Raw genomic sequence first — 26,336 nt, forward strand, 5'->3', positions numbered from 1 at the left:
AGAACCTGATTGGCAACAAATATGAAAGTCGTATGTAGTGAGAATAGCTCTTAACTCTGCACGAAAGACATCTGACCACTAAAACCTTGAAACAACTAAATGTATCATTGAATGTTGTTTGGGTTATCTGCTGTATTCTTTTGGAAGAATATTAATTCGTTGCCTTTTTTTTTATTATAACATTATTTTTACCTTTAAAAGTTGTTATTTTGCAGATTAATTAATGCCAGATATGTCAATTTTTGAGGTATTGAATGTATTTTTGTTTTTACATCAGTAATAGAAATTTTATATTGTTTTATTAAGTCCATTGATCACGTATGGAATTATACATTTATCGTAAAAATGTTGTTGTGACTGTATTATTGTGAGTAGATTAAGTATTTACAGTGATTTGTATAAAATAAACTCTTACCCACGAAGCATAATTTATTTATATTTGTGTTAAATTTCGATTACGTGTTAGGTTTGTTTATTTTACCTTCGAAACAGCTGTCTTACATTAGAATATCTATAAGAATAAAAATAAGTTTTAGCAATGCTGACTTAATTTTTATCCAATTTGTATTTTGTGTCTCGAAATCTTTTCGAGCCTAATACGGATGCAAAAAAATTTTATTGTTTGCAATCATATAACGTCTTCAACCATGTTTGTAGCACCTTAAATATTAAAAGCAGCTTAGTTATCCTCTTTTTTTTTCTGTTTTATACTTAAAGAAATGTTAACGTTATTCATTAATTTTATATGGAGTGAATTATTATGCAGTAATTGCATAATTATTCCCCACGTTTATAGAAGTTGTTTTTTGGTCATATGATGAGATTTTTTTGATGTCTAGAATAAAAAAACAGTATATTTTAATCTAAATGATACTATACGCTAAAGAACTTAAACTTTCAAAGCACTGACAATATTAAATCTGAAAAATTTATCGAAAAGTTAAATATCTATCAGCAAGTAAGATTTCCAATTCTTCATACCTCATTATGAGATTATTTAATCATATTTATTAGCTGTATACCAGGAAAGCTTTGTCATATGTGCATCTGATACCCGTAGAAAATTATGGATCAAATTACGGTTAAAAGTACTGGCATCTTGAGTGCAGCATCCTAGGAATAAATTTTTACAATGCTATTTATTTAATTACAGTGATCTTACAGTACAAATTCTTGGTGTCCTGAGTGAGAGGGTTAAGAGGCATTTCAAAAAAGTTTCATAACATCCAATCAAAAAAACTTATAAGATCTGGTTAAGGATCAACTAAAATGGTTTATTTGAAGAAATTTTTTTTATGAGTTCAAGGGAAATCTCTAGGGGCAGCCAATTCATTATGTTGATTCAAACTCATGTCAATAACTCATTATCAGTCATTAAATTTATTTAGTTTTTTGATCACTTTTTCATCGCTTATAAGTATGTGTATTGGGGATCACTCCATTTGACTAATGGATTGTTTTATGTCACCCACTGAAGTGATCTGAAGGCATGGACTATCACAAGAAACCTTATTAGTTGTTTGAGTTTGTTTTTAGCACCAGTGTCTTAATGTATAGTTTCTAGAATTTAATTTAACATAGTAGGAAAATATAGTTCAAATTGTTCAGGATCATAGTCAAAATTTAAGAATTATTTTTAGGATGGAATGTATTTAGTGATAATATCTGGTATTTAAAATTTGGTTATTTTTATGATTAGAGGTAAAGGTTTATTTATGAAGTTTTATGAACATAATAAGTAGTTTTTTAGTTTCACTGTATTATTCTTATAATGCAATGTCAATTAGCAGTCATGAAATTATTGTTTCACTTAAATGTATTCTATTTATTAAAATTGTATTTGTGTAGTATTTTATTTTTTATGTATTTTTTTTCTTTTCTAGGATCCTGGTGCTTTTTTTAGTGATAAAAATAAAAAAGCCGAAAAACGTTTAGAACAAAATCCATATGATGTTGAAGCTTGGAATCTTATTTTGCGGGATGCATCTGTAAGTTTTATGATTTATCTCTATTATTTTTGTTTGATATAGAATTTTTTGTGTTTTTTTTTTTTTTTTAAATATACATGATTTTTTTTATGGAGCAAATAAGTTTTCTTTTAAATTTTTTCTTAGAGATTAATATTGTTTCAAATTTGGAAAAAAAGGAACTGTGATGACTATATAAAAATTGGGTTTTGAGAAAGGTGTTGGAGAATTTCTTAGAAACAGATTAAATTTGAAATCATAATTTAATAATTCATTTCAAGAGATGTAGTTTGAGTATAAAAAAATATTTTTAAAGAAGAAAAATTGCATGCATCAATAAAGAATAAATTTCTGATGTTTTAAGGTTATTTATAATATTTTGAGATAGTTTATTTGTTTACTTTTTAAATTTTTAGAAATAAATGTTATATTTTAGAGTTGAAATCATTTTTTTAAAAATTATTATTTATGCTTCTATTTTTTCAATGCTATTCTTGTTTTTATGTAACAGTATTTTTTTTTCAGATATACTTATTTCCAACTATAAATATTTTTTCCATTTAGATGGAGAATATTTTTTTCTATTGTAAAACAGACTGAGAGAATCTGGTTTAGCATGATTTAAATCTATTTATAATTTACATTGTTTTATCTAAAAAATCACTTATTTATTCAACTGATATATAAATGATATAGCAGTAATTTACTTCAAAATATAGATATGTTGAATAGCAATAATTTATTTCAATTAAATTTATCTTACAAACTTATTTATTAGTGGGTATATTCTTAAGGATGTGACTTGTGAAGTCTGTTTTTATTGATAAGTTTTTATGTCGGGAAATATCAAAAGGAAAATGAATGTAAATTTTTGATGTCAAATTAGATTAACAATAATATTTAAAAAACAAAAAGAAAAAAACTGAATGTGGAGAAAAGTGGCATGAACATTTTTAAAATAGAATTTTCTATTTCCTGTGCATCAAATTATCTGTAATGTCTTAAACTTAATGAAACTGCTTACATTATGTCCATATAGTTTCAAGTTAGCTAAATGCAAGTACTTTTAAAACTTAATAAATATATAGTAATCACTATCATTATTAAGTTTTATAATTTTAACTATAAAAGTGTCATAATTCGGAACATTTTCTGTATCTAAATAATGAACATCTTTATGTAATGCATGTACTGACTGTTCAAAGCTAGATGATTCATTATATAATTTTTTTAGACTGTTTTTGTGATATTTCATTTAAAAAATAAGTTTTCTTCAATCAGCTGTATTAGCTTTTTTAATCATGTGACTGCAAGGCAATGTTTTATGTGAAAACATATGTAGCTCTCATGTTCGTTATGTGTATACTTTTTTTAAGATTTAAATAAACTTAAAACTTATATTTGTAAAGAACATAAAATATATAATTAAAGACACATAATGCAATTTACATCAAATTTTTATAAGCTTTAAAAATGTTTTTAAATGTTAAAGATATTTGTAAGTTCTCTTTTTTTTCTTATATTTGACATGCTGATGTTGCAGCTTCTCCATGGATGCTGGCAATATGACAGTTATAAGAAAAAACAATTTAAAAAGTACAAGAAATGGTTCTTATTATATGTTTCAATTTATTTTATAATAAAATTCTTTATCTTACAGTAAGTTTTTAAAATTATACATGTTTTATTTTAGGACAGGATATTTCCTCTCCTTGCCAGGTCAATAATGGCAAACAAATATTTAAAAGTGTTGCAATAAATATATATCGATTTTTAAGTTTCTACTTTCTTTTATGCATTTAGACATTGTAAAATACTTCATAATGCACCTGCTAACATTTTCATAAAACTGTTAAAGGTTTTTCCTGAGTGCAAACTACTGACAAGTTCGTCTATTATCTTGTTAAATTTCATACCCTGTTTTAGTATGACTTTTTTTTCAATATGACTTTTTTTTAAAATTCATTTACTTACTTATTTATATATTTTTAAATAGCATCAAAAGATAGAGGATGCACGTCCTTATTATGAAAAGCTGGTTGCACAGTTTCCTAGTGCAGGAAGATATTGGAAGCTATACATCGAACACGAGGTTTATAACTTATTATATTCTAATTATTTATTTTGATATTATAAGTCTTTTAGCAATTTGTAAATATTTATTTATTCATTCTCAAATCTCTTAATTATGAGTGATTTTTAAGGTTATATTAATAGTTTATTTAATGTGGTGCTGCCGATTTCTTCCCAAAAGTGTGATGAAAATAAAACTTTTCTTGTGTAGAGGGTTTAGATACAGATGTCTCATTATTTTGAGTCATGTCTCTTTTAATACCTGTGTGACTGTGATGTGTGATTTGTGTGCTAGAATACACTATATTTTCTTTTTACACACATTTTACTTTCAATTATTAGTTAATTTTTAAATTTAAAAAAAATTAAGATTTTTAAAAACCTTTTTTTTTTTTTTTACAAATTGGTGAATATTTAATAACATTTTGAAGTAAAGGTTGACTTTATTAAGATATAATGTAGAATAAGTTAATATTTAACAACAATATTAAAGAAGAAAAAAAATCTTTTTTAAATTTGTTGGTTTCATGACCTTAAGCTGCATAATCGATTCATTTTTTGTTTTGAGTTCCAGAATTTATGCAGATTTTATGCAAAATAAAAGCAGAAATTTAGTGAGGATATATTGTTACATAAATACTAATAAGTAATACTAACTAATAATATAATAGAAAATACTAACTGGCTAATAAGTAGAATGCAGGTCTGCATTACAGTGTCACCTAAAGACAAGTAGGAAATTATTCCTATTTTTAATTTTTGTAATTGTAGATTCTTCATTAGAATTCACTATTTACAATTCATTTAAAGAATAAATGTAGTTTTATGTAAGTGATGTCAATTAGTTGCACTTATCATCATCAGTAAATTTGTTGATGCATTTTTTTATAAATCAATTTTATTTAAAATTATCATCAGGATAGCATTTTTTTTTTATTTTTAAATTTTCTTCAGTTATCTAAGAAATCATAAATAATTTTTTTCAATTGAGTTGTAGATATTTTTTATTTTACACTGTGTGTCTTCTCTTCAATGTAATATTATTATTTTAAGATTGGATTTTAACATGGGATTATTGTTTCTCCATTTTAAATACAAGTTCCATGCTTTTGATCAATTTTAAATAGCTTAATTCAGGGATTTTACTTTTAAAAGAAGTCAAATCTTTTATTTATTACAAAAAATTTATGAATTCTTTATAAACATTGTTAAAGTTGTTCAATATGCTGTAAAAAATTTTTTTATCATTAAAAGTTTTTTTTTAAAAGCTTAAATTTGTTTAACAATTTATTTTACTATTATTTAATATTTAAATATTTTAATTTATAAAAAAAATTTTCTTTTATATTCAAAGTTATAATTTATTTTATATTTAAGATTTAAATTTTTTTTTCCACTTAGAAGACAAATTAACTTCAAATAATACATATATTACATAGTTGACACTTTTCTCTGTTTAAGTGGTATTACTTCCATGTTGTAATATGTTTTTATTAGAATTATTAAGATTTTCTTTTTAAGAAAAGTACCTATGTACTTAAATCTGAAAACTTCTATTAATATTTTTTTTTTAAATATTTATATTAAAGTTAAAGTAAAGGATCAAAGAATCTGGAAAGTTTAACTAAGATATTTCTTTTTAAATTAATTAAGTGAAGTACTTTGTTTTTATTTTATATGTGATGTGTAGAATAAAAAAATTTTCCTCTTATTATAGAATAAATTCAAAACTTAAAAATAGTTAAATACTCTAAACCACGCATGTACGACCTTTAAAAAATTTAACTTAATTTGACTTTCAAGAAACTACTTTCTTCTGCCAATTCTTTGAATTTTTTAAAAATGTTTTTTGGTTTGAAGAGGGGGTTGCAAGTTGTATATTTTTTCTGTAAATACTAATTATATCTGTTTTTTTTTATTGAGATTTTTTTACAATCTAATCTGAGTAAAAATCAAGAAATCTAAATCTTTTTTTTAAACATAAGTTCTAAAAATTTTTTAATCATAAAAATATTTTTTTATGTTCTTGAGATTTTATGTCATGTTTTTAACCAAAAGAAATCCTTTTTTTTCCCTCTTGATTATTATTATTATTTATTTTTTTCATCATGGAGGTAGTACTAGTATGCAAGTGAATGAATGATTGTTTGGTTATGAATGAATCCCAATTGTGACTTGGCTTATCGTTTCTTCAAAGGCACCTACCCATCTGCTATTTTATTGAACTGTGCAATTTGTATGATTTGAGAATAAGGCAACATTTATTATACTTAATTATCTGCTCTTTTTATTGTGTACTGTTTCTGTAATAAAATCTATTATGAGTAATATCTATTTATTTTACGTATGTTATATTTAAATTTTTTATAAATTTAATGCTTCTTTACATATTTTTGAGTGTTTTTTTTCTGTGTTTGCATGGAAATTTAAGTAAACTTAACACACAAATGGTGTTAAAATTATTTTATTTAACATTACATAGCTGAAGAACGAAGTTTCTATACACTTTTCACATTCAGCTATTGAGAAATTCAGACATTCTAAGGAAGGTTTATAAAGTATATTTGTTTAAAAATTGTTTTCTTTAAACTTTCTTGACATGCTTGCAACTCTTAGACTCTCAAAATATGCTATAAACTATAAAATCAGAATTGTGTCTGCCGGTCTGAAATAAAACTTCTTGATTAATCATCAAAAAATAAATGTTTTGCATTTGTTTTCTAATAAATCGTCTATTCTTAGTAGTCAATGCCAAGTTCTTTTTCAGCTTCCCTTAAATGACTAAATATTTTATATTACTCAGGGGAGGTGGGATTGAAAGGTATAGTTGTGTGGGTAAGGTGATATTTACTATGAATAAAACTAACTTCTCTGACTAAACTGATTAATGACAAAGATTTTCTTTCACTTTTATTAGCATTAAGAATTATTGAAAAGAAGCATTTTCATTTTGTGTTTCTTTATTCTTTCGAATATTAAATGTAAGGTATAGTTTCGTTCACTCTAATAAGATTTTTTATTTAAATTTAATTGTGCGAAGTAGATATGTTGTTTATAGACTCAGCTGTTTACTGAAATCAAAACTACAATGAGCGAATCTACTATGAGATGAAACAAAAGGTACATCGTTATAAAATTGAAAATAATTTTATTTTCATTTCCATAACATTCTTAGCAATTTTCGAGTCGGAAAATAATGTATTGTGTGAAATGAATATATTGGACGCATGCTTGAATATATTGAATGGTGTGACCGTATGAGTGATCTCTAACATACATTAACTGTGTATCAAAGGAAGATATGGTATATTTTGCTTAAGTTTGAGTGAACAGAAACAAAGTGAATAAAGCTCATATAAAAGGGCATGAATTGCCACAGTCTCGTTTCAGTTTTACAAACAAGAACCTTCCTCAGTGTCAAAACATTTTGTGTTTTGACTGTGGGAGATTTTTGTTTATGGAACCGAAACTACAATGTGTAGATTTTTGTGCCTTTATTCACATATAACATTCAGTAACTTGGTCTTGTTCCTCCAAAAGTTTTAAGAGTAAAATTTTTAATCATACTTATATTTGTTTTATTTTTAATAAGATTTTTTTAAATCATGATTAAGACTTACTACTTGTAAGCATTTATTAAAAAAATTTTTACGAAGATATGTGTTTAGTTCTTTTTCTCAAACTCCAAAATCCTATTATTTTATGTTTGATAACTGGACACTCTTTCCTTCATATACATGTAGCCTTGTATAATCTGGCAATTGTGTATTTAAAAAATTATACTAAATATTTCTTTATCTTACACTAGTTTAGTTTTCTTTGGTATAGTATAAATGATTTAATAATTTTACTTAAAAGAAATTGGGTTTTGATACTTGTTAGAAAAAAAATAGCAATTATTAAATAATGGAATAATGAATTGTTTATTAAAATTTAGAAACATGGTAATATATTAAAAAGAAATAAGCTTTTGTACAAAACCGATGGCATATATAGAACTGCACTATTTTTAAAAAAAGTAATTAAAAGTGCTTAAGGTCCGTTTATATTGAGTTTTGTTTTGTTCATGAGTATAGAGGTCTCTAGTTATGTTGCTTTTACACTGGATTTTGTGGCTAGTATATTCCGTTCGGAATGCTGTATCGAATAAAAAGTTAAGTAAGTAGTTAATTTTTGCGATTTGATCCTATAGCACAGTTTTTTAATACCAAGGGTTTAGAATGAACAAGCATGTTTTATGGTACACCTAATGGTTGACCTGTGCATTAAGGGAAATTTTATAACTTGCATGCAAATTACTTGATTATTTTTGTAAAACAGGTCAAGTATATTGAGCATAGTAATGTGATAATAGTGTTTTGAAAATTGTTATTCAGTACGCTTGTTATGATTGCTTTTTTTCCTGTCTCGTAATTTCATGATGTTGTTAGATAACAAAAAGATTGCGTAGAGATATTAATTTTGTTAATTGTGTAAATATGGAAGTAATGCATATTATTTTAAAGTTATTTAGAAGTTTGATTTTATAAATTACTAAATTTAAAGTTATTCTTCAGTTCACAGAAAATAATTAAATGTATTTTATTCTTTATTAAATTTTTATTTTTAAGCAAATTATTTCTTGAACCGTTTTTTAAACCATTAATTATTAAGAACTGATGATAAAATTTTTCATTCATTTGCAATAATTTTTTGTATCTATTTAAAACTTATATTAAGAATATTATTTTCGTCATAAAAATAAACTATATTCTTTAATTTTAAAAAAATTCAGGAAGTATATTTTTGCTATTTATTTTAAAGTTTTTCATGCATACTTAGAATACATACATATTTCGTACTACATAAGTAGTAGTGTGAAATAATCAAAGGGGGCAAAAAGTTTCATTATGAAGTTTCATTACTTATTAAATCTAAAACTTTTAAATATCTAGAAAAAATTATTTTCTTTTCGGATGCAGAAAATGTAAAAAGTGCTGTTTTTTTTATGTATATTAAAAAAACTCTAAAAAGTAACTAATTTGTATTTTTACAATTTAATAATTCCAACCGTAATCTTCATGACTACAATAATGTTATCAACTTTAAATGAGGTTTATAAGGTTTTCTTTTTCTATTTATTATTGTTCACTTCCGATACTAATGTAATTTTAAGAATTCAATCAAATTTAAATATGGCTGACTTATTGTCTGGTATGGCTGAATTCGTAATATTGGCAGGCTGTAGCCTTGTATGAAATTAAATTTTTTGTTAGAGCACTGAAATCATGTTCTGTTGCAAATTCTGAAATTCTTTTTGAAAAAATTTTCTTTTCTGAAAAATTAGGCAATTTTCCTTTATTAATACACTTACTTCATTAATACAATGATATAAATAGAAATGAAATAAGTTTAAACTACGAATTGAGTTCTCTAAAAAAAAAAAGCATGTTTCTGATTTGCGAGCTTTATATATTAATTACAATTTGTTTAACTGTGGAAAATTTTACTCTTACTGTGACACAATTGCAGGTTAGTTTCATTTAAACATAGCCAATGCAATTCAGTACTTTTAATGTCATTTGGATTGATTTTAAAGTTGCAAAGCTATGAAGGTTGACCATTAAGAGTCTTGAATTGGTCATGGGGATGTGCCCAGTGCTGATAAGAAAGCAGATTTTAAATATTTATTTGCAATGGATGAAGCAATATATTATAACTTAATTGATAGTGAAAAGATAACTTTATTTTTATTGTACAAAATTATGATTCTAGTTCTGTGCGAATTCAGTGCAGAAAATTTGATAACTATGGATAAATAACTTTGTAGCAAGAAATATGGAGAATCGATTTGAGGTTTGTAATACTATATCAGATGGTACTCGTGTGAAATGTATAATATGACTTGGATGTCGTTCAATAAAAAAAGTTTTAATTCTTATTTATTTTTATGTAGTAGGCTGCATAATTTATTGAACATTGAATATAAACATTGAAAGTCTGCTCCTTTTGAGAAACTATACAATGAAACCTGGATCTCATTCATCTGAATACTTTTGCTTCTCAATCTTTGGCATCTTCCCATTTTTATTTACGCTCACACTTAGGCTTTTCCCTTTCTCATTTTCAATAATTTGCTGTAAAAATTGTGCTATATACAAGGCTAAAAAATAATAATATAATAAAAGAAAATATTTAAATTTTATCTTTTTTTGGGACTGAAAATAAGAAAATTCTATTTTGGCACACCTTAAATGTAAACAGCAAAACTTTCCAAATTTTTTGGGGAGGAAATTTTGGTGTAATTGTAAATTTTGTAATTAACAACAAGTTTTTCTAAACAGTAGATTATTGCAAAGTTTCTTAAATTTTTTCATTTTCAATCCTAACTAATTTGAAATTCTCTCCTGAAATTGAAAATCTTATCATTTTTTTCCGCCAAATGTTTATTTATTTAGTTAATAAGCATTTATATTGCCCCAAAAGACTCTGTAAGTGATGCATTCGAAAACTATCCCTGATTGGTTATAATGCCCCATGTGCGGAATGAAAACATGCAGTCTCCATCCACTAAGGCTATTTCAATGCTCTTTTAGTTTTGATATCACTTACATCATATGAATATTCTTTGTGAATTATTAGTAAGAATTTTGGTTTTGAGAGTGCATGCAAAATGAAAGAAAGATTTTAAAACTTCAAACTGTTAATTTATCACTAAAATATGTATAAAAAAAAATGATTATGTAACACGTCACAACGAATCAACATTTATTTTCAGCTGAAATCAGTGGTGTTCAAGTTTATAGAAAATATTATGTTATTCCACTTATTTTTAAGTTAAATTAATCTTGCATTACTTAATTAAAATCCATCGCAGATGGGATAGAATAGTATACATTTAGATGTAGGATTTATGATTTTATTATTCGGTACTGCATTTAAACAAATTCCTATTTTCATAAATCTAGTCGATTGAAATATATGAATCCATCATTCTAAGAATTTATGTGCTAATGTTTCATAATTCAAATAATGAAATTTAATTTTGCATCTTTTTTTTTATTTATTTTTTACTGAAGGATTTTCTTTTAAAGTAAATATTTGCTAATGCAGTTTGTCTTTTTTTATGATGCATTAAATATTTAAATACTTTATTTACTCTTATATTTATTATTCTTTGAGTAAACAGGAATTTCGCTTCAGTTAAAAATTATTTTTTAATTTATAAATCTTGATTCCTGTTTCTGCAATATAGTATTTACAAATTATGTTTATTGTTAATTTGTCTCATTATTTTTGCAAATTATTTGTCTGTGTTAGCAATGAAGAATTCTAAAAAAAATAAAATTAATATGTTATACATTTTTAATGAAAGAAAATTACATAAAATAGTTGAAAAGTCTTGGGTTACGCATTCAGTATCGCCGAAAACGAATCAATGCTTTCAAGAATCTAGTCCATTGAAATAAATCATCACCATAATCTACTTATACTTAGAATTTCACTTAGTTATTTAATTTATCCACATAATTTCAGCAAATATAATTAAGCTAGACGTTTTTGTTCCACTAAAGCTGAAAAATAATAATAAAAAATAAACTTATACAGAATGAAAAGAAATTCTAATGCTCATTCTTTATTATTTATTAAAAAATGGACAGTAAAAAAAAATCAATTTTTTTCATACTCAGAATAAATAGGAACTTTGCCATGGCAATAAAAATAATTTTTATATGCATTTATAAATTTTAATTCATGTTTCCGTAATGTGAAATCAAATAAATGCATAATCTTGATTTCAAATACTCTTATAACATAGATAAACAAAATTAAAATGAAGTTAATAAAATATACTGGAATATATAAATTTTTTTCTTTTTATTTAAATTTTTTGTTGTTGTGAAAATGAATTTAAAGTTTTGCTGGGATCAAGTCTTTTAAAAGATTACTGCTATGCTGATGACAATTCCAGGCTTTGAATTCATGCTACATAAATAAAAAATATCAATAACTTAAGTTTGCCTACATTTCAAAATCTAAAACTTTTCTGTAAAAAATTAATTCAACATTTCTTTTAAGGAACATAAAAATAAATCTTCAAAATGAATTTGAAATATACTTTAACATTAAGATTAATATGGTTAAAAAAATGAAAGAACAATTTTTTTTGTATTTATAATGCATCATTTATAAGTAAAACTAAAAAATCTTAAATATGCAGAACTAGAAAGTTTTGTCAACTATTAACAATGTTTCAGTGAGTACCATTGAAATTTAACATGATAAAAATACCTATATTAAACTCACTTTTCTATTAAGCTACATTAGAGCACAATTTATTATACAGATAGTAATTGGCCATCTAAAATAGTTGGTAATTACGAAAATTCAAACGAACTTTCGCAGCAGTGTTGCCAGAACTTAAGATTAAAAAGTAGTGAATGGGAGCTCCAAAAGTAGCGGATTCGAACATTTTGTAGCCCAAAAAACTACGTCATATATATATATATATATATATATATATATACTAAATTTAAAAAATAAATTAAATTTCAATGCATTGCGTTAAAAATTTCGTCGAATTCAATACTTCGTTTTAACTCAGATTAAAGGTCACGTGATTTTTTCAGAAGATAAACGATTAATAATGGTAGGAATTAAAGCTTTTTTCCCCATCATATTCGCCGTGCATTTTTCCATATATATCTTTGCGATTTTCACGAGTCTATGACTTGAAGAATAGATATTGGAGAGATTTACACTCTGCGCAGCAAAACAAATCAAGAATCCAAAACTAAAGCTGATGAGTTTTCAGGAAGAAAAAAAAATTCTTTTTCAAAAAAGATAAAGAAACTGCAGAATTTTCAGAATCATTTTATAATAGGAAAGGGAAAAAATTTTAAAAAAGTATTTCTGCAGGAAAAATATCATAAAATTCTGGAAAAAAGTATCGCATTTTTAAGATTTGTAGCGTTTGAAAAATAATGAGTAGCCCAATTCGCTACTTGTAGCCCAATCTGGCAACACTGTTCGCAGCACAGCGATTGTAAATGAACGGCAGATGTAAACGTGTGACGTCAGTCTTGAATAATCATTGGCTCCCCGTTTCAGGTGAAAACGAAAGTAAGCATTATTGCTAAAAAATAATTTAATAAATAGCACTCCTAGGAGATTAATAAAAATTTTCTGGGAGTTTTATTGACTATATATGTCCATTGCCTTAATTATTTGCAAATTAAGGCAATGATTACACATTAATCTCAAATACTTGCAATTTTAATTACTATTAAATAAGAGAAATGATTTCGATTTACCACAATTATAAAAAGAAAAATTTTCAATTGCTCATATCATATGATTGCAAGTAACTGTAATTTCAGTAAAAAGTATTCATGATCAAGTAATCGAATAAAATCAATATATTTTTTTTTTGAAAAAAAAAAGGATAATTTTATTAATGAAATTTAAAATTATTTGTTTAAGAATATTTTATTATTTTTGTTTACTGGAATGGAAAATTATCTAGATTTGAAAAATAAATGACTGTAGTATTGACTGAAACAAAATTCGGTGTAAAGGATGTGTGACAATAAAAAGAAATTAGTAATTTTACTTATTAACGTGAAATAAATTTTTATAACAGTTCAAATAGGAAAAGGTTTTTATATCTAGAAAAAAGTCTGTTTTAAATATTTTAACGTTTTTATTTATATAAAGCTTTAATATTAATGTTTATAGTTAAATCTGGCAGTATCTAATTTCTCTCTTTTTTTTTGGTTATTTTTGACATCAACTTAAGACTTGGATTGAAAAATTAAGATCTCAAGAGGAAAAAGATTCTCCCACAATAATAGCAGGGTTCGTGATTTTTTTGATTTTTTTAAAAAAAATCGAAAGAATCAGATTTTTTTGATTTAAATCAGATTTTTTTGATTTTTATTCAAATACACTGTAAGAACTTTAATTTATGATTAAAAAAATTATAAATGTTTAATCAAATTAACTTAATATTAAAACTATGTTGTAACAATATTTTAGAAGCTCTAACTAAAATAATTTTTCATTATAATACATGGCTTTGGATGCATAGCAACTGTTTTGAAAGAAATGCATGATTAAAATTTAAAGACTAGATTAAATAGAAAATTTAAAGAATACTTAAGGGGACTGTCTGGGTTCTTCTGAGAGGTAGCTATTTTGTGAAAATTAAAAATTATATTAAAAAATCAACACAAATATAGTAAAAGTATGGCTTTATCGTTTCTTACGAGACACAAAAATAAAATTTTAAGAAAAAGTATTTTGTGTGATTATTCTATCATTTTTCCTAAAGTTGAATTTGTAAAGGTACCGTTAAACGGTAGTAAATTTGGCTTGGACAGACCCCTGCACTTTAACTATTAAAACAAAGTTTCAGTTAGCAAACCATAACTTTAATTTAAAATTGTGATTTCTTTTTTTTCCTCTTGATTTTTAAAATGACAAAATAAATGTAGCAGACTGTGTTTATAAATGTAGTCATTCATCAAATAATAAATAAATATTTAATCTATATGTTTTTATATTAAAATATTCATTTTTAATTCTATATCAAAATAGATAAGTTTAAAAAAAAAAGTTAGAAAACCTATCTACTCATTGGAATTTTTTTTCACAAAATTTCTTTACAGAAAATCTGATAATGTCAAAGATACTGTAAACAAATTATGAGAAAAAAATACCAGTTAATAACCCTACTGCATCAAATAGACTTTGAAAGAGTTTGAAAGGGAAGAATACATCTGAATTCATCAGCCCTCTTTTTTTCTTTTTCTGTTTTTGGCATATTAGGGTAATTTCTTTTTAACATAACCTCAAGCTTCAGAAATACACATTTTCCACCAATAAAATATGATGTAGATTTTAATTCACGCTTTTTCATTCAAAAGGTAGAATTTTAATTAACATTATTTGTATTATTTTTTGAAAAATATTCATGTTTATTAATTACTTTCTACAGCTATGCAAGTCTATATTAAGACAGCATTAAATGTTTACTTTAATCTGTACTTTCAATCTCAAGAATCAAAACATTTTTAAAAATGTAATTTCAAATGTGTTGGAATTTAACACACACCAAAAAAGTAATTTCCTTAACTAAAATTAATCAATGCAGCAATTTATTTAAATTAAATTTTAATACTAAGAAAAGAAAATAATAAAAGTATCAAAAATTTAAAACACTGTTTTTTGACTTTTAAAATCAATATATATAGATAAAAAAATTTTTTGATTTAAATCAATGATTTTTTTAAAAAAAATCATTTGATTTAAATCATGATTTAAATCGTGATTTAAATCAAGCTGATTTAAATCAACAAACCCTGAATAATAGTAACTATTTTTAGAAAAAAGTCAACTTTAGAGTAAACTTATTAAATTAATATCTCGAGAGGGATAAATAAATATTTTCATAAAAATATCTAAGTTGCCATTATTTAATGCAAAAAATTTAAGAAATTTTTTTTTCACTGAAAAGCATTTCGAATTCCAATAATTTTTTCTCTCGAACAAATCTGAATTTCGAAAAAAAAAAAAAAAAAAAAAACACCTTCAGTTTAGCTCACAAATTAATATGGCCATTTCATCACGTTATTTTTTAACTCTGTAGCTGCATTACTGTGGGCTGCAAATGGAACTTTGAATTTATTCCAATGGTTAGTAGTTAATAATTGTCGAACTAATTATCGTTTGTTAAATTTTTCGTTCCATTCTACTTCCTGTACATTTTTTGCACCTCTTAATAATTTCAAGTTTCCAAGTCTCCTATTTTTGCATAGCTAAACAATACAGAAAATTAAGAAAAGATTTGCAAAAAATCACTTCAAATCGCAATGTTAGAGTAAATTTAGATTTTCTAAAAAAAGAAAAAAATGAGCTAAATATAAATGGCCCTTTCTAGCACGTCAAAATACAACTCTCAGTTTGAATTGTGTTTTTTACTACATTTCATAATTTTCGAGACAATTATCGAATATTACTTTTTTATTCTATCGTACACCCAGTATGACATTTTTTTAAAATGAAAACCAAGCAAAATTAGATAATTTACACTTGAATTTTTTGGAATTTTTAGTGTATATTCTTTATGTAAAACTATTTTACACATCTCTTTCTTCTTGACATTTCGGGAGTCTAAGCTGAATATCATCTGGTTTTTGAAGAAAAGCGCATCAATTTGTAGATATAGTAATACATCACATAATAAATTTAGTCCTTTTTTGAAATTCCATTTCTCAGGAACTTTTTGACCGATTTCTCTCATACTTTCTATATTACCATAAATTTTTTTTCTTTAAAATAATGTAAAGAATCATGTACCTTACAATTAAATTATTTTCGACTGTTATTAAATAAATTAATAAAAAAATAAATACTTATTCAATTTTTTTTTATTTTATAGAATTATCTTTGAATAAACCCTTTTCATTTAAGTTTTGTTGCAGCAGTGGGGGAGGATATACCACTCAAGAATTCCAATTAATGATTTGACAGCAATCTGAAGTTTTAAAGTTTGTCTTCGGTAGTACGAAATTGCGCAACAAATTCCTGTCAACGAACAATATTTGCAGTACATTTTAAATGCTATCTTTTGGGGGTATCGTCCGGAAGACTTCGGAAATCGAATTCTTGTTCCTTTGTTGTCCCATTCCAGGCAACTAATTGTTTTCAACCAAGTCCTTAGGCTATATATCTTAAAAACAGGACAAACGGTCCGAACGAAAAAGACTTAAAAATTTTGTACTATCAAAGATAAATTTTTACTTTGGATCACTTTGAAACCATTTTTTTTGAATTTTTGTGTGGTATACCTTTCCCCAGTCCTCAATGCTACTTTAGTGAAAATGATATTAAATCACTCGTTAGTTTAGTTCTGACACTCAGAGCCGGATTATACCTTTCGTAGGCCCTAGGCATAGCCGTTTTTGAGCCTTCCCCCACTCCTCCCCTCTTTTCAAAATATATGCTAAAATTTTCTTGCATATTTTTTTTAACATTTTTATTAATATGGATTTTAATTTACAAATTTGTTTATCGAACTTTATCTGCAATACCGACATACTGCCGATATTGCAGTTGATATCGATAATACCATTATGATTAGTTCTATCGATAACTATGTAAACACTTCACGTCAACAATACAACAATAAACCAGCAAAGAAAACAGTGAAATTGATAGTGAGATTAATTACAAGAAATATTTATACTACAAATAGCTTCATAGTTTTTATGATACTACTATGATAACTAAGTGGAGGAAATTAACATTGTCAAAAGTAAATCTTTTGAAATTATTTATAAATAAATTTGCAAGGTAGGTTAAATGTATACTAATAGAAAAAAAATGATTTAATACTATTTTAATAAATTTTTAGTCACGTTTTTTCAAATGAGTCATTTTAGCAATTGACCAATGTTTTTTATATATATTTTTCAGGATCATAAATTATAGTCAACAATTGAATTTGCATTCATTGTTTGGTGATATTAAAAATTTTTCTCTCAAGTTTTTCGTAGGCCCTAGGCACGTGCCTAGTGTGCATTAGAGACTCTCAATGCTGTTCGTTCTGGGCTCATTCTCACTACATGCCCGGCCCATCTCATTCTACTTAATTTAATAGATTTAATGATATCATCGTCATCAAAGATCATATATTTGTTTATAAACAAATTAAAATTTCATGGAAGGAAAAAAAATGAAACTCATCATGGAATTCTTTTTTCTTCAAAATTTTAATTTGATTGAAAGTGATTGCAATTTTAAGTGCGTTTTTCGCGATTTTTGTACACTTTTTTTCTATTTTAACTTTGCATTTAATTTTGCTGCGCAAAAAAATACACGATTTAAAAACTTGAAATTACGATGGGTTATAGAAAAATGTACACTGATTACAATGGAATGAAAAAAAATTCATAATGAAATATTAATTGTTGAACTGGTTGGGGAAAAAGTACTATGTTCAATCTAGAGCCTGCTGTAATGCAACTGCGAAATTAAAATATGAGGTACTGAAAGAGCCATTTTTATTTTTGAACTTAACGCGAATTTTGTTTCGAAAATCCAATTTGTTCCAAAGCTATTGCAAATTTAAGTGCTTTTTCGAATTTTTTTTCCAGTTTTTTTTGTATTATGTATTTTCTATTAGACATTGCTGTAGAAAATTTATTTTTACATCACAAGATCTTTTTATCTTCATTTTATAAGCTCGAAAAAAAAAAAGTCAAATCTAGTCAATCCAAAATAGAAAAAAAAAAGGGAGATTACTTGTTACCAGATATAAATTTTAACATTTATATTAACATTTTAAAATGAAAATGTTGTAAAGAGCTATAAAAACCGTACCCTAATTGAGTTGTAAGTCTCGTCAACGAGTCAAATTCACATTTATTTTTATTGAGTCACACAATCTATATTCTCTAGGTTTTTTCTTTCTTATCATACTAATCTAGGTAATCGTATTTTTCGTTACAATTGACAGATTAACGAAATATTCTTAAAAAATAAAGCTTTAATAATTGTATATTCTCTTCTGTGTTTTTGTGAAAAATATTGACATTAAAGGGGAAAAAGAACATAATGAATAAAAAGTAGAAACGGGGATTGGTGAACGGAGCATTTTAGTTACATATAAAAGTTTAATAAGTCAATTGTGTAAATAGATTTTTTTTTTCTTTCAGACATAGCGCTCCCCTCTTCAGTAAATTTCATTTCTTTTTCATTTTTTTGCGACGGCAGTGGATAATTTTTAAACTTCATAATTTTTGATCAAATTTTCACGTATTGAGATTGGAAGATTCCGGAGCCTAGCTTTAAATATGCTAATTAATTAGTACATATGATATTTCAGGTTACTAAATCAGGCACAATAATGGATCAATACACGCAATTAAGGGTACATTTTATAATTGTGTGCAAAATTTTTCGAATCTCTTTCAAAAATCTGTAGATATGGCGAAGTATTATCATAGTGAAATTAACATTAAGGAGTCAAAACTTTCAACCGCTCTCCTGACCTAACAATTGGGACTATAATTTCCAGATCTCGTCTACCCTCCATATTTTGTATATCAGAAAAATGCAAATCCTTCGAAAAAAGATCGCGTTTATTCAATGAAAGTAAATTTTTATGTCTGATTTCATTACTTCTTTGCACTAATTTATTAGCGGTTACCCCATGAACCATTCTGTCGTAGTACATCAAACTCCGATCGCTAGATCAAAAGTTACTCCGGATGCTCTATTTTTCATATTGCGTACTGTACACTACAAATAAATATTAATACTGTTATTTCGTCTCAGTAAAATTGTGTTATCATGTATAAATCGATGAATTTTTCTGTAAATAACAAATGAGGATCTGAATTACTATCTAAATATACGGAAAAGCGGTTCTAGGGATTAAGATGGTGAGAAAAATAACGAAATAAATTTATATCAAAAGTTTATACCATTGCTAAGAAATTAATTTTCCATTAATATGAAAAAAGTCTCAATTTCGACTTAATGATTTTGACTGTAGATATGACATTGGTCGATGATTGATAAGGACGTATCATAAACGGCTATGTTGCGTGTTAAAAAGTAAGTTTGGTTTTATGCCAAATGAAATAAAATAATGCCAGAATATTACAATAAAGATAATTTATTGTGACCTCAAATCAAGAAGTCTTCCAAAAGTGTTCAAAATTGGCGATTTTTTGTGCCAATTTAATCAAAAAGAAAAAGTCGTGATTGTCGCTTTTAGTCATTCTGGCGTAAGATGTCAACATGCGATATAGATACCATGGAAGGCGATGCAAGATTCTTCATGTCGTACTGCTGTTTTGCATAACACTATCCAGCATCTGTTGGGATAATTTATCCCATACCTATCAGCGTGCATGAGGATGTTTTTGTTTATTTGAGGGAATTTCATTTGAAAGATTTTCGATAGGGTTCAGATCTCGAGAATTTATGCCCTCCATCCGAGGTATTGAATATCTTTGCTCTCTATATACTCCTGAACGGCAAGTGTTTAATGCTAGTTGTAGTCAATGAATACCGACAGCACAATGAAACGTGCGAATTTGAAGCGACAGAACATTGGTACCATCTTTATACATACTTTTAGAAAATGAACTAAAAGTGCTCTTTCTCTCAAAGAAGAAACAAACTTTTTTCAGCACTGCTTAATCTTATCAGATTATGACCATGTCCGTTCGCAACCCTGTATCTGTTTTGTTGGCCAATGATAACCGCAGTTGGATTTACATAGATCGATATACAGTCATTGATCCAAGCCTATACCATGACACTGCATCTAGAATCTATAGTTGCCGGACTGTGTTCAAAACCAATTTTACGTCTGATCAGCTGTCGTCGAGTGCCAACTTTCATCTGATTATACAAGTTCAGTCGTATTCCCAGGATGTTGACAACATCTTTGCAAACGGGCTGAATGGTTATGGCTAAAGAAAGGGATGCACACTGCATGATTTCAGAATGTGAATGTTTGGTTACCGTTTTTCGGAAATTATGCTAGTCAGAAACTGGTTTTCAGTCTTTGCGATATCTCAAAAATTCAGTTTTATCAGATGACACTATAGTCCAATATATTTACTATTTCTCCCGCATTAACGCTAATTTCCACTTTCTCCTGCTCTCTATTTTGTGATTGCTATTATCATTCATCCTTAACAATTGTTCACCAATGAAATCGATGAAGAGAAATCTCTTAAGCGATTACAATATTTTGTGTATCTCTGAGTCATTAATATTCCAATTAAGAGATTGGTTTCAGAGTTAATGTACAAGATTTTTTTTTTCGTAAGCACTAATCGTTATGAAATTACACCTAAGTTTCTGACTGTGACTGTTCTTGCTCGTTCCCTGTTTCCATGGTATCCTTTAGGATTACGGAGTTTTTAAAGGTGCTGTTATTGATTTTTTTTCAGGCCAAACAACGCTCAATGATGAGCTATTATGCTCACCACATGATGTTGACGCTCTTAGACTCGCTTAGTCGGTATGGACCTGCACTTAGTCGGAAGTCTCTTAGACTCGTACTTAGTCGGTATGGAGCCATGATTCTCACAAATCAACGTCTTTAACGTTAATTGTATCTTTCCATTAATTATATTGTTTCTTATTTTCCTGAAAATGGGTAAAGGTGTGAGTTTTGTTTGTGATTCAGCTTTGTACCTTTTACAGACAATCATTTGATTTACGATTTACTTCATCGCCAATACATTGAAAACATCAAAATCTCTTTGATTGACGTGATAAACAGAACGTTTGTTAAAAACACCAATTTTTTTCAGTAATCAAACTGGTTTTGATGTTCACTTTTCTTTCCCCTATAGGAAATCGAAAAATTTGCTTTCAGTTCTTCTTAGCTTAAATATTGATCTGCAACCCTCAATATGCATTCTTGATTGATTTCGTTTTTTTAAAACAAGCATTCTATTAGAATAAAGTATAGTTCGTTCACCAAGAGTGGGCACTTGTCTCCACCTCCCCGGATGCAGAGTTCATTTCAGCGCAGTAGTAAGAGGAGAAACATCTCCGTGCTTGAAATTGAGACAACCCTTAATGCGCGTCAAACACAAACGGTGAAATTTTTTTTTCCAGTCTCTAACTTCGCTTGGTCATCTGTTGTTATACTTTTCATTACTCTACCTAATTAAATATATTTTAAATTTAAAAACAGCTGTTTTACCAGCAAAATGTCTCAAAAAAGGACAAAACTATTAAAGATTTCGAAATAAATATTTCTTTCATAAGATCTCCAAATAGCAACCTTGTTCAGGATTGTTCACATCCTTCTCCCAAAAATAGTGAAATAGTATCGTCGGATACCGCGTGATAAAGGCGGTGCCAAATGCCAACTCCTGGTGAACGAACTATCTATACAGTTCAATTTTTAAACTATATGCCTCTCAACTATTAAACTGTATGATATTCTTGCTTTTAAAAGTATCGTGCTAGTATAAATTTAGTTTATTTAACAAAAATGCGTCCAATAGCTGTGAATATACTTGCTCTAACTACCGTATATTAACGCCTACTACTATAAATTGTTTACTATAATTTTTCCCTCCACACTATTAATAATATCATAAATGAATAGCTCGTAATGTCGTGTTCAATTAATTAAAACATGTAACTCTAAAATGTTAATGTGGGCAACCCCAATTTTAACTTTAAAAAGAAAAAGAAAAACATTTTTTATTTGTCGAACTGCCAATTCATTTTTGGGTTTACGATTATTAATGTTCAACTCCCGTAGCCTTGTAATTTTAATAATAGTTTTTACATACTTTTGCAGAAATCATGTAAAAGAATTTTTCTTATATTTCATCATAAAAAGAAAGGAATCTAAATGCTCCATTCAAGCTCTGTCTAAATTTCATTAATGCTAGAATTGAAATCTGTTTTGATGAAACCCTATTTCTTGAAAGCTAAAACGAGAAACAATTTAACTATTATACAGGGTGTTTATAAAGTCCCGGACCCATTTTGATGTTTAATAACTCATAAAATAATAAAGATAGATTAAAATTAATAACATAAATGGTTAGATAGACTCAAAAAGTTTCATGACCCTTGTCAATGAACTTCCACGTGTGCCACCTTCGTCACACGGAGAATATCAAGCCGATAGTCAATTTCACGCCAGGTAGCGGCAAGCATGTCGGCATCCACAGAGGCTATTGCGGTTGTAATTCTGCCTTTTAGGTCATCAATGTTCGACACGATCCTCCTGTAAACATTGTCCTTTATAAATCCCCAAAGAAAAAAAGTCCAGCGGCGTTATATCAGGTGATCTGGGTGGCAAAGGAATTGGACCTCCTCTCCCAATCCATTTCCTGGAAAATGGTCATTCAAGGAACTACGAACGATGATACACCAATGAGGTGGTGCACCGTCTTGTTGCAAAAAGACACGTGGCTGAAGCTCTTCTAGTTGTGGAAATTTTCCAACATGTCTAAGTATACGACTGATGAGACCGTCTTTTCTGTAAAAAAGAAAGACCCAATGACTGGGTCGTGCATTAGTCCATACCATACATTAACTCTTGGGGAATCCCTTTGTGTCTCACGGTATTCATGAGGGTTTTCAGATCCCCATATGCGCACATTATGGCGATTAACAATGCCAGAAACACGAAAGCTTGCCGACTTGCCTGCCGCGACCTGGCGTGAAATTGACTATCGGCTTGATATTCTCCGTGCGACGAAGAGGGCACACGTGGAAGTTCATTGACAAGGGTCATGAAACTTTTTGAGTCTATCTAACCATTTATGTTATTAATTTTAATCTATCTTTATTATTTTATGAGTTATTAAGCATCAAAATGGGTCTGGGACTTTATAAACACCCTGTATATTTGAATTTTTATATTATGTTGAGGTCGGTAACAAGGATGAGGAAGAGTAATGAAACATCTCTTTTACTATCATACTCTTTTTCTTTTCTTTTATAACTCCGTAACTGAATGGCCGACCCAAATTTTGAGTTTATGGCTATTAATATTCAACTTCGTACCCTTGTAATTTTGAACCTAATCCAGAAGACAAGCGAACTCCTAAATCCAGTATTGAGAGAAATTTGCTTTCGTGGTGGTCTTGGTTGATAAATAGTAAAAAATTGTTTTTTTAAAATAAAAAATAAAAATAATAAATAAAGCTGTGCTATTTTTGGAATTATCATTATTACCAAAAATTGTTCTCTTTCTGGCTTAATTTTTTTTGTTCTAAAATAAGATGTAAGGACATTTTTGGATTACGAATTATTTTATAGTTATTATAGTAGTTTTAACATACTTTTTGCAAAAATTTTGTACGCCAATTTTTCTTATATTTCATCATGAACCGTCTCAATTTCATTAATACCAGAATTGAAATCTGTTGAAATTAAACTCAACATATTTCAATTCTTCAAAGCTAAAACGAGAAACAATTTAACTATTATGTATTTAAATTTATATTTTTTGTTATTGGTAACAAGGATGGGGAAAAGTAATGAAAAACCCCGTTTATTGTCATACTCATTAAATCATATCGCTTGAGTAATTTTCATTAAAGAAGAAAATGATGTAAAAAATAAACTCTATCAATAGAGTATATCGATTCAGAAATATGACTTAAAGCCCATTCTGAACTAAGTCTGGAATAAATTTTGGAATCGATAAATAATGCATTTTTAAACAATTTCCAATAGGAATAAATAATACGAATAAATGAATCAAAATAAATGGCCTTGTAACTATTTAACCCTTTATCTATTGACGGTACTTATAAGTACCAATCACTTTAAACTAATTAATTAAAATGATACTTTTAAGTACCACTTTAATTAATTAGCTCTAGCAAATTAAATTTCGCACCGGGGAGATTTTTTCTTGTATATTCTTTAATTATCAATACGGCAGCTAAAAAAAAATTTTTTTTTGAAAATTTTTTCAGTAGTTCATAATGTAGTAGATAAAGGGTTAACTTTGATTCTTGGTGACTTTCCATTGTCTCATTCGACTTCTGAACTTCGAATTATAAACGGAATATTTTAACTCAGTCAAAAATAATTATAAGGCTTATCATTAAAGAAAAAGAAATAGTATTGCATTGATTTTTAGAAATTTAGCAACTCTTTATAATTGTTTTTCAATCTGAGAGCCTGTGCTCTATTTGGTTTATCTTGCGTAAAACTGAATATCGCGTGAAGTATTTTAATTTAATAAGTGTGATTAAATAAATAATCTTTAAAAACTCAGGAGGAAATATTTAATTTTATAACCGCCGTTGAACAGCCGACCCAGTTTTTTAGGTTTACTATTAATGTTCAACTTCATAGCCTTCTAATTTTGAGTCCGATTCAGAAAACAAGGGGCTCCTGGATTGGGAGAAATTTTCCTTCGTGGAGGATTTTTAGATAGAACCCTGATATATAGAAACCGGTAGATAGATAGGACGAAAACCTCTCAAGGTTAGTCTGACGGCCAGGGGATTCTAATCCATGATCCGCCTGCCACTGAGGATATTTTACGTCAGCTCTGTGGTCGGTGCAAGCCGGGTGCGGAATTCGTATCGATCAGCCATCACTGGGATTCGAACCCGGTTCACCTTATTGGAGGGCGAACGCTCTCTCCTCACGGTTTCAGCGGAAAAATTGGAGCTTCGTTAGCTTCAACAAATATGTGGTAATAAAAGACGCCATGTTTCGAGCAGCTTGTTCTTTAGAATAGGCGCCTTCTTATGGGGCAATGCAGTTTTTATCACCAGGTATACTGTGTTGCATTTGGGTCTTGATTATTATTTTTGATCAGAATCTTACGCTCGTTGTAGCAAACATCCATATTTTAACATTTTAGCTGGGTTCATGCAGTCCTTAAAAAATGAAAAATAAATAAATAATTAAATAATTAAAACGGCTATCTCCGTATTGCATCGATGAAGTTATCTTTAAAATAAAAACTTCGAAACGCAAGATTTTGTAACCAGACGTCTGGAGCTATTGAAATTGAATATTGAGGAGAATATAAACGTAATAAAATACATCTTTGTCTTTTAGTTTTTCCATTATATCAATTATCATAATTGATGATTATCATAATATAAGTTTGTAAATTAGGGAAATAAAAAAAATAGAAATTATAGTAGCGATTTTTGGTGATAAATGTAGCTGATCACAATAAAAGAGTTTAGTCGAAGAACACGTTGATGGATATTTTATGGCAAATTTCCTAAAATCAGTTTCAGAATCTATAGAAACATCAAGATGCTATTTGCTAATCATTTTATATAAAGAAAACCACCTAACTTAAATATGTGGAAAGCTGACGCAATGTTTTAATCAATGGATTATGCAGTATTCATAAATATACAAATTCAATGTTTTTTAAAATCTCACTTAACACTCGCTATGTTTTTCAATTATGGAAAAAAGAGATATCATAAATTATATAAAACCTTGTGAATGTGCATTATAATTATAATCTCTTCCAGGTTCTCGATATTTTCTGTTGAAACATTTCTTCTTTTTTTATTATATATTTATTTATTTTTCTTTTGTCCTTGAACTGTGCAAGACTTTTGTTGGAAAAGGTTTTTTTAAACCTTTTTCAGGAAAGTGTTTTTACTGCGATATTATCGTTCGTCTTCGTCGGTATTTCTGGATATTATCGTTTGACAATTTTCAGGAACTAGTGAATCATTGTTTGACACAATATAATATAACCTAATAAAACATTTATAAGCTGATGTCTAACCACTGTACTGACGAGTCGATTGCTGTTAT

At 27.4% G+C, this 26,336-nt stretch overlaps 1 protein-coding gene across 1 annotated transcript in view; it reads left to right on the forward strand.

Moving 5' to 3' along the window:
• The first annotated feature begins 1 nt into the window (after window position 1).
• The window catches only part of su(f) (cleavage stimulation factor subunit su(f)), a 68,169-nt gene continuing 41,834 nt past the window's right edge, over window positions 2–26,336 (forward strand). Inside the window, exons 1-3 of the mRNA XM_016051394.4 lie at window positions 2–247; window positions 1,884–1,988; window positions 3,964–4,059. Coding sequence (XP_015906880.1) covers window positions 224–247; window positions 1,884–1,988; window positions 3,964–4,059 — 225 coding nt within the window. The 5' untranslated portion in view covers window positions 2–223. The remainder of the gene's footprint in view (window positions 248–1,883; window positions 1,989–3,963; window positions 4,060–26,336) is intronic.

Source organism: Parasteatoda tepidariorum, chromosome 4, assembly GCF_982258835.1.
Source record: "Parasteatoda tepidariorum strain Cologne lab strain chromosome 4, Ptep-v5.0, whole genome shotgun sequence".
NCBI lineage: Eukaryota > Metazoa > Arthropoda > Arachnida > Araneae > Theridiidae > Parasteatoda > Parasteatoda tepidariorum.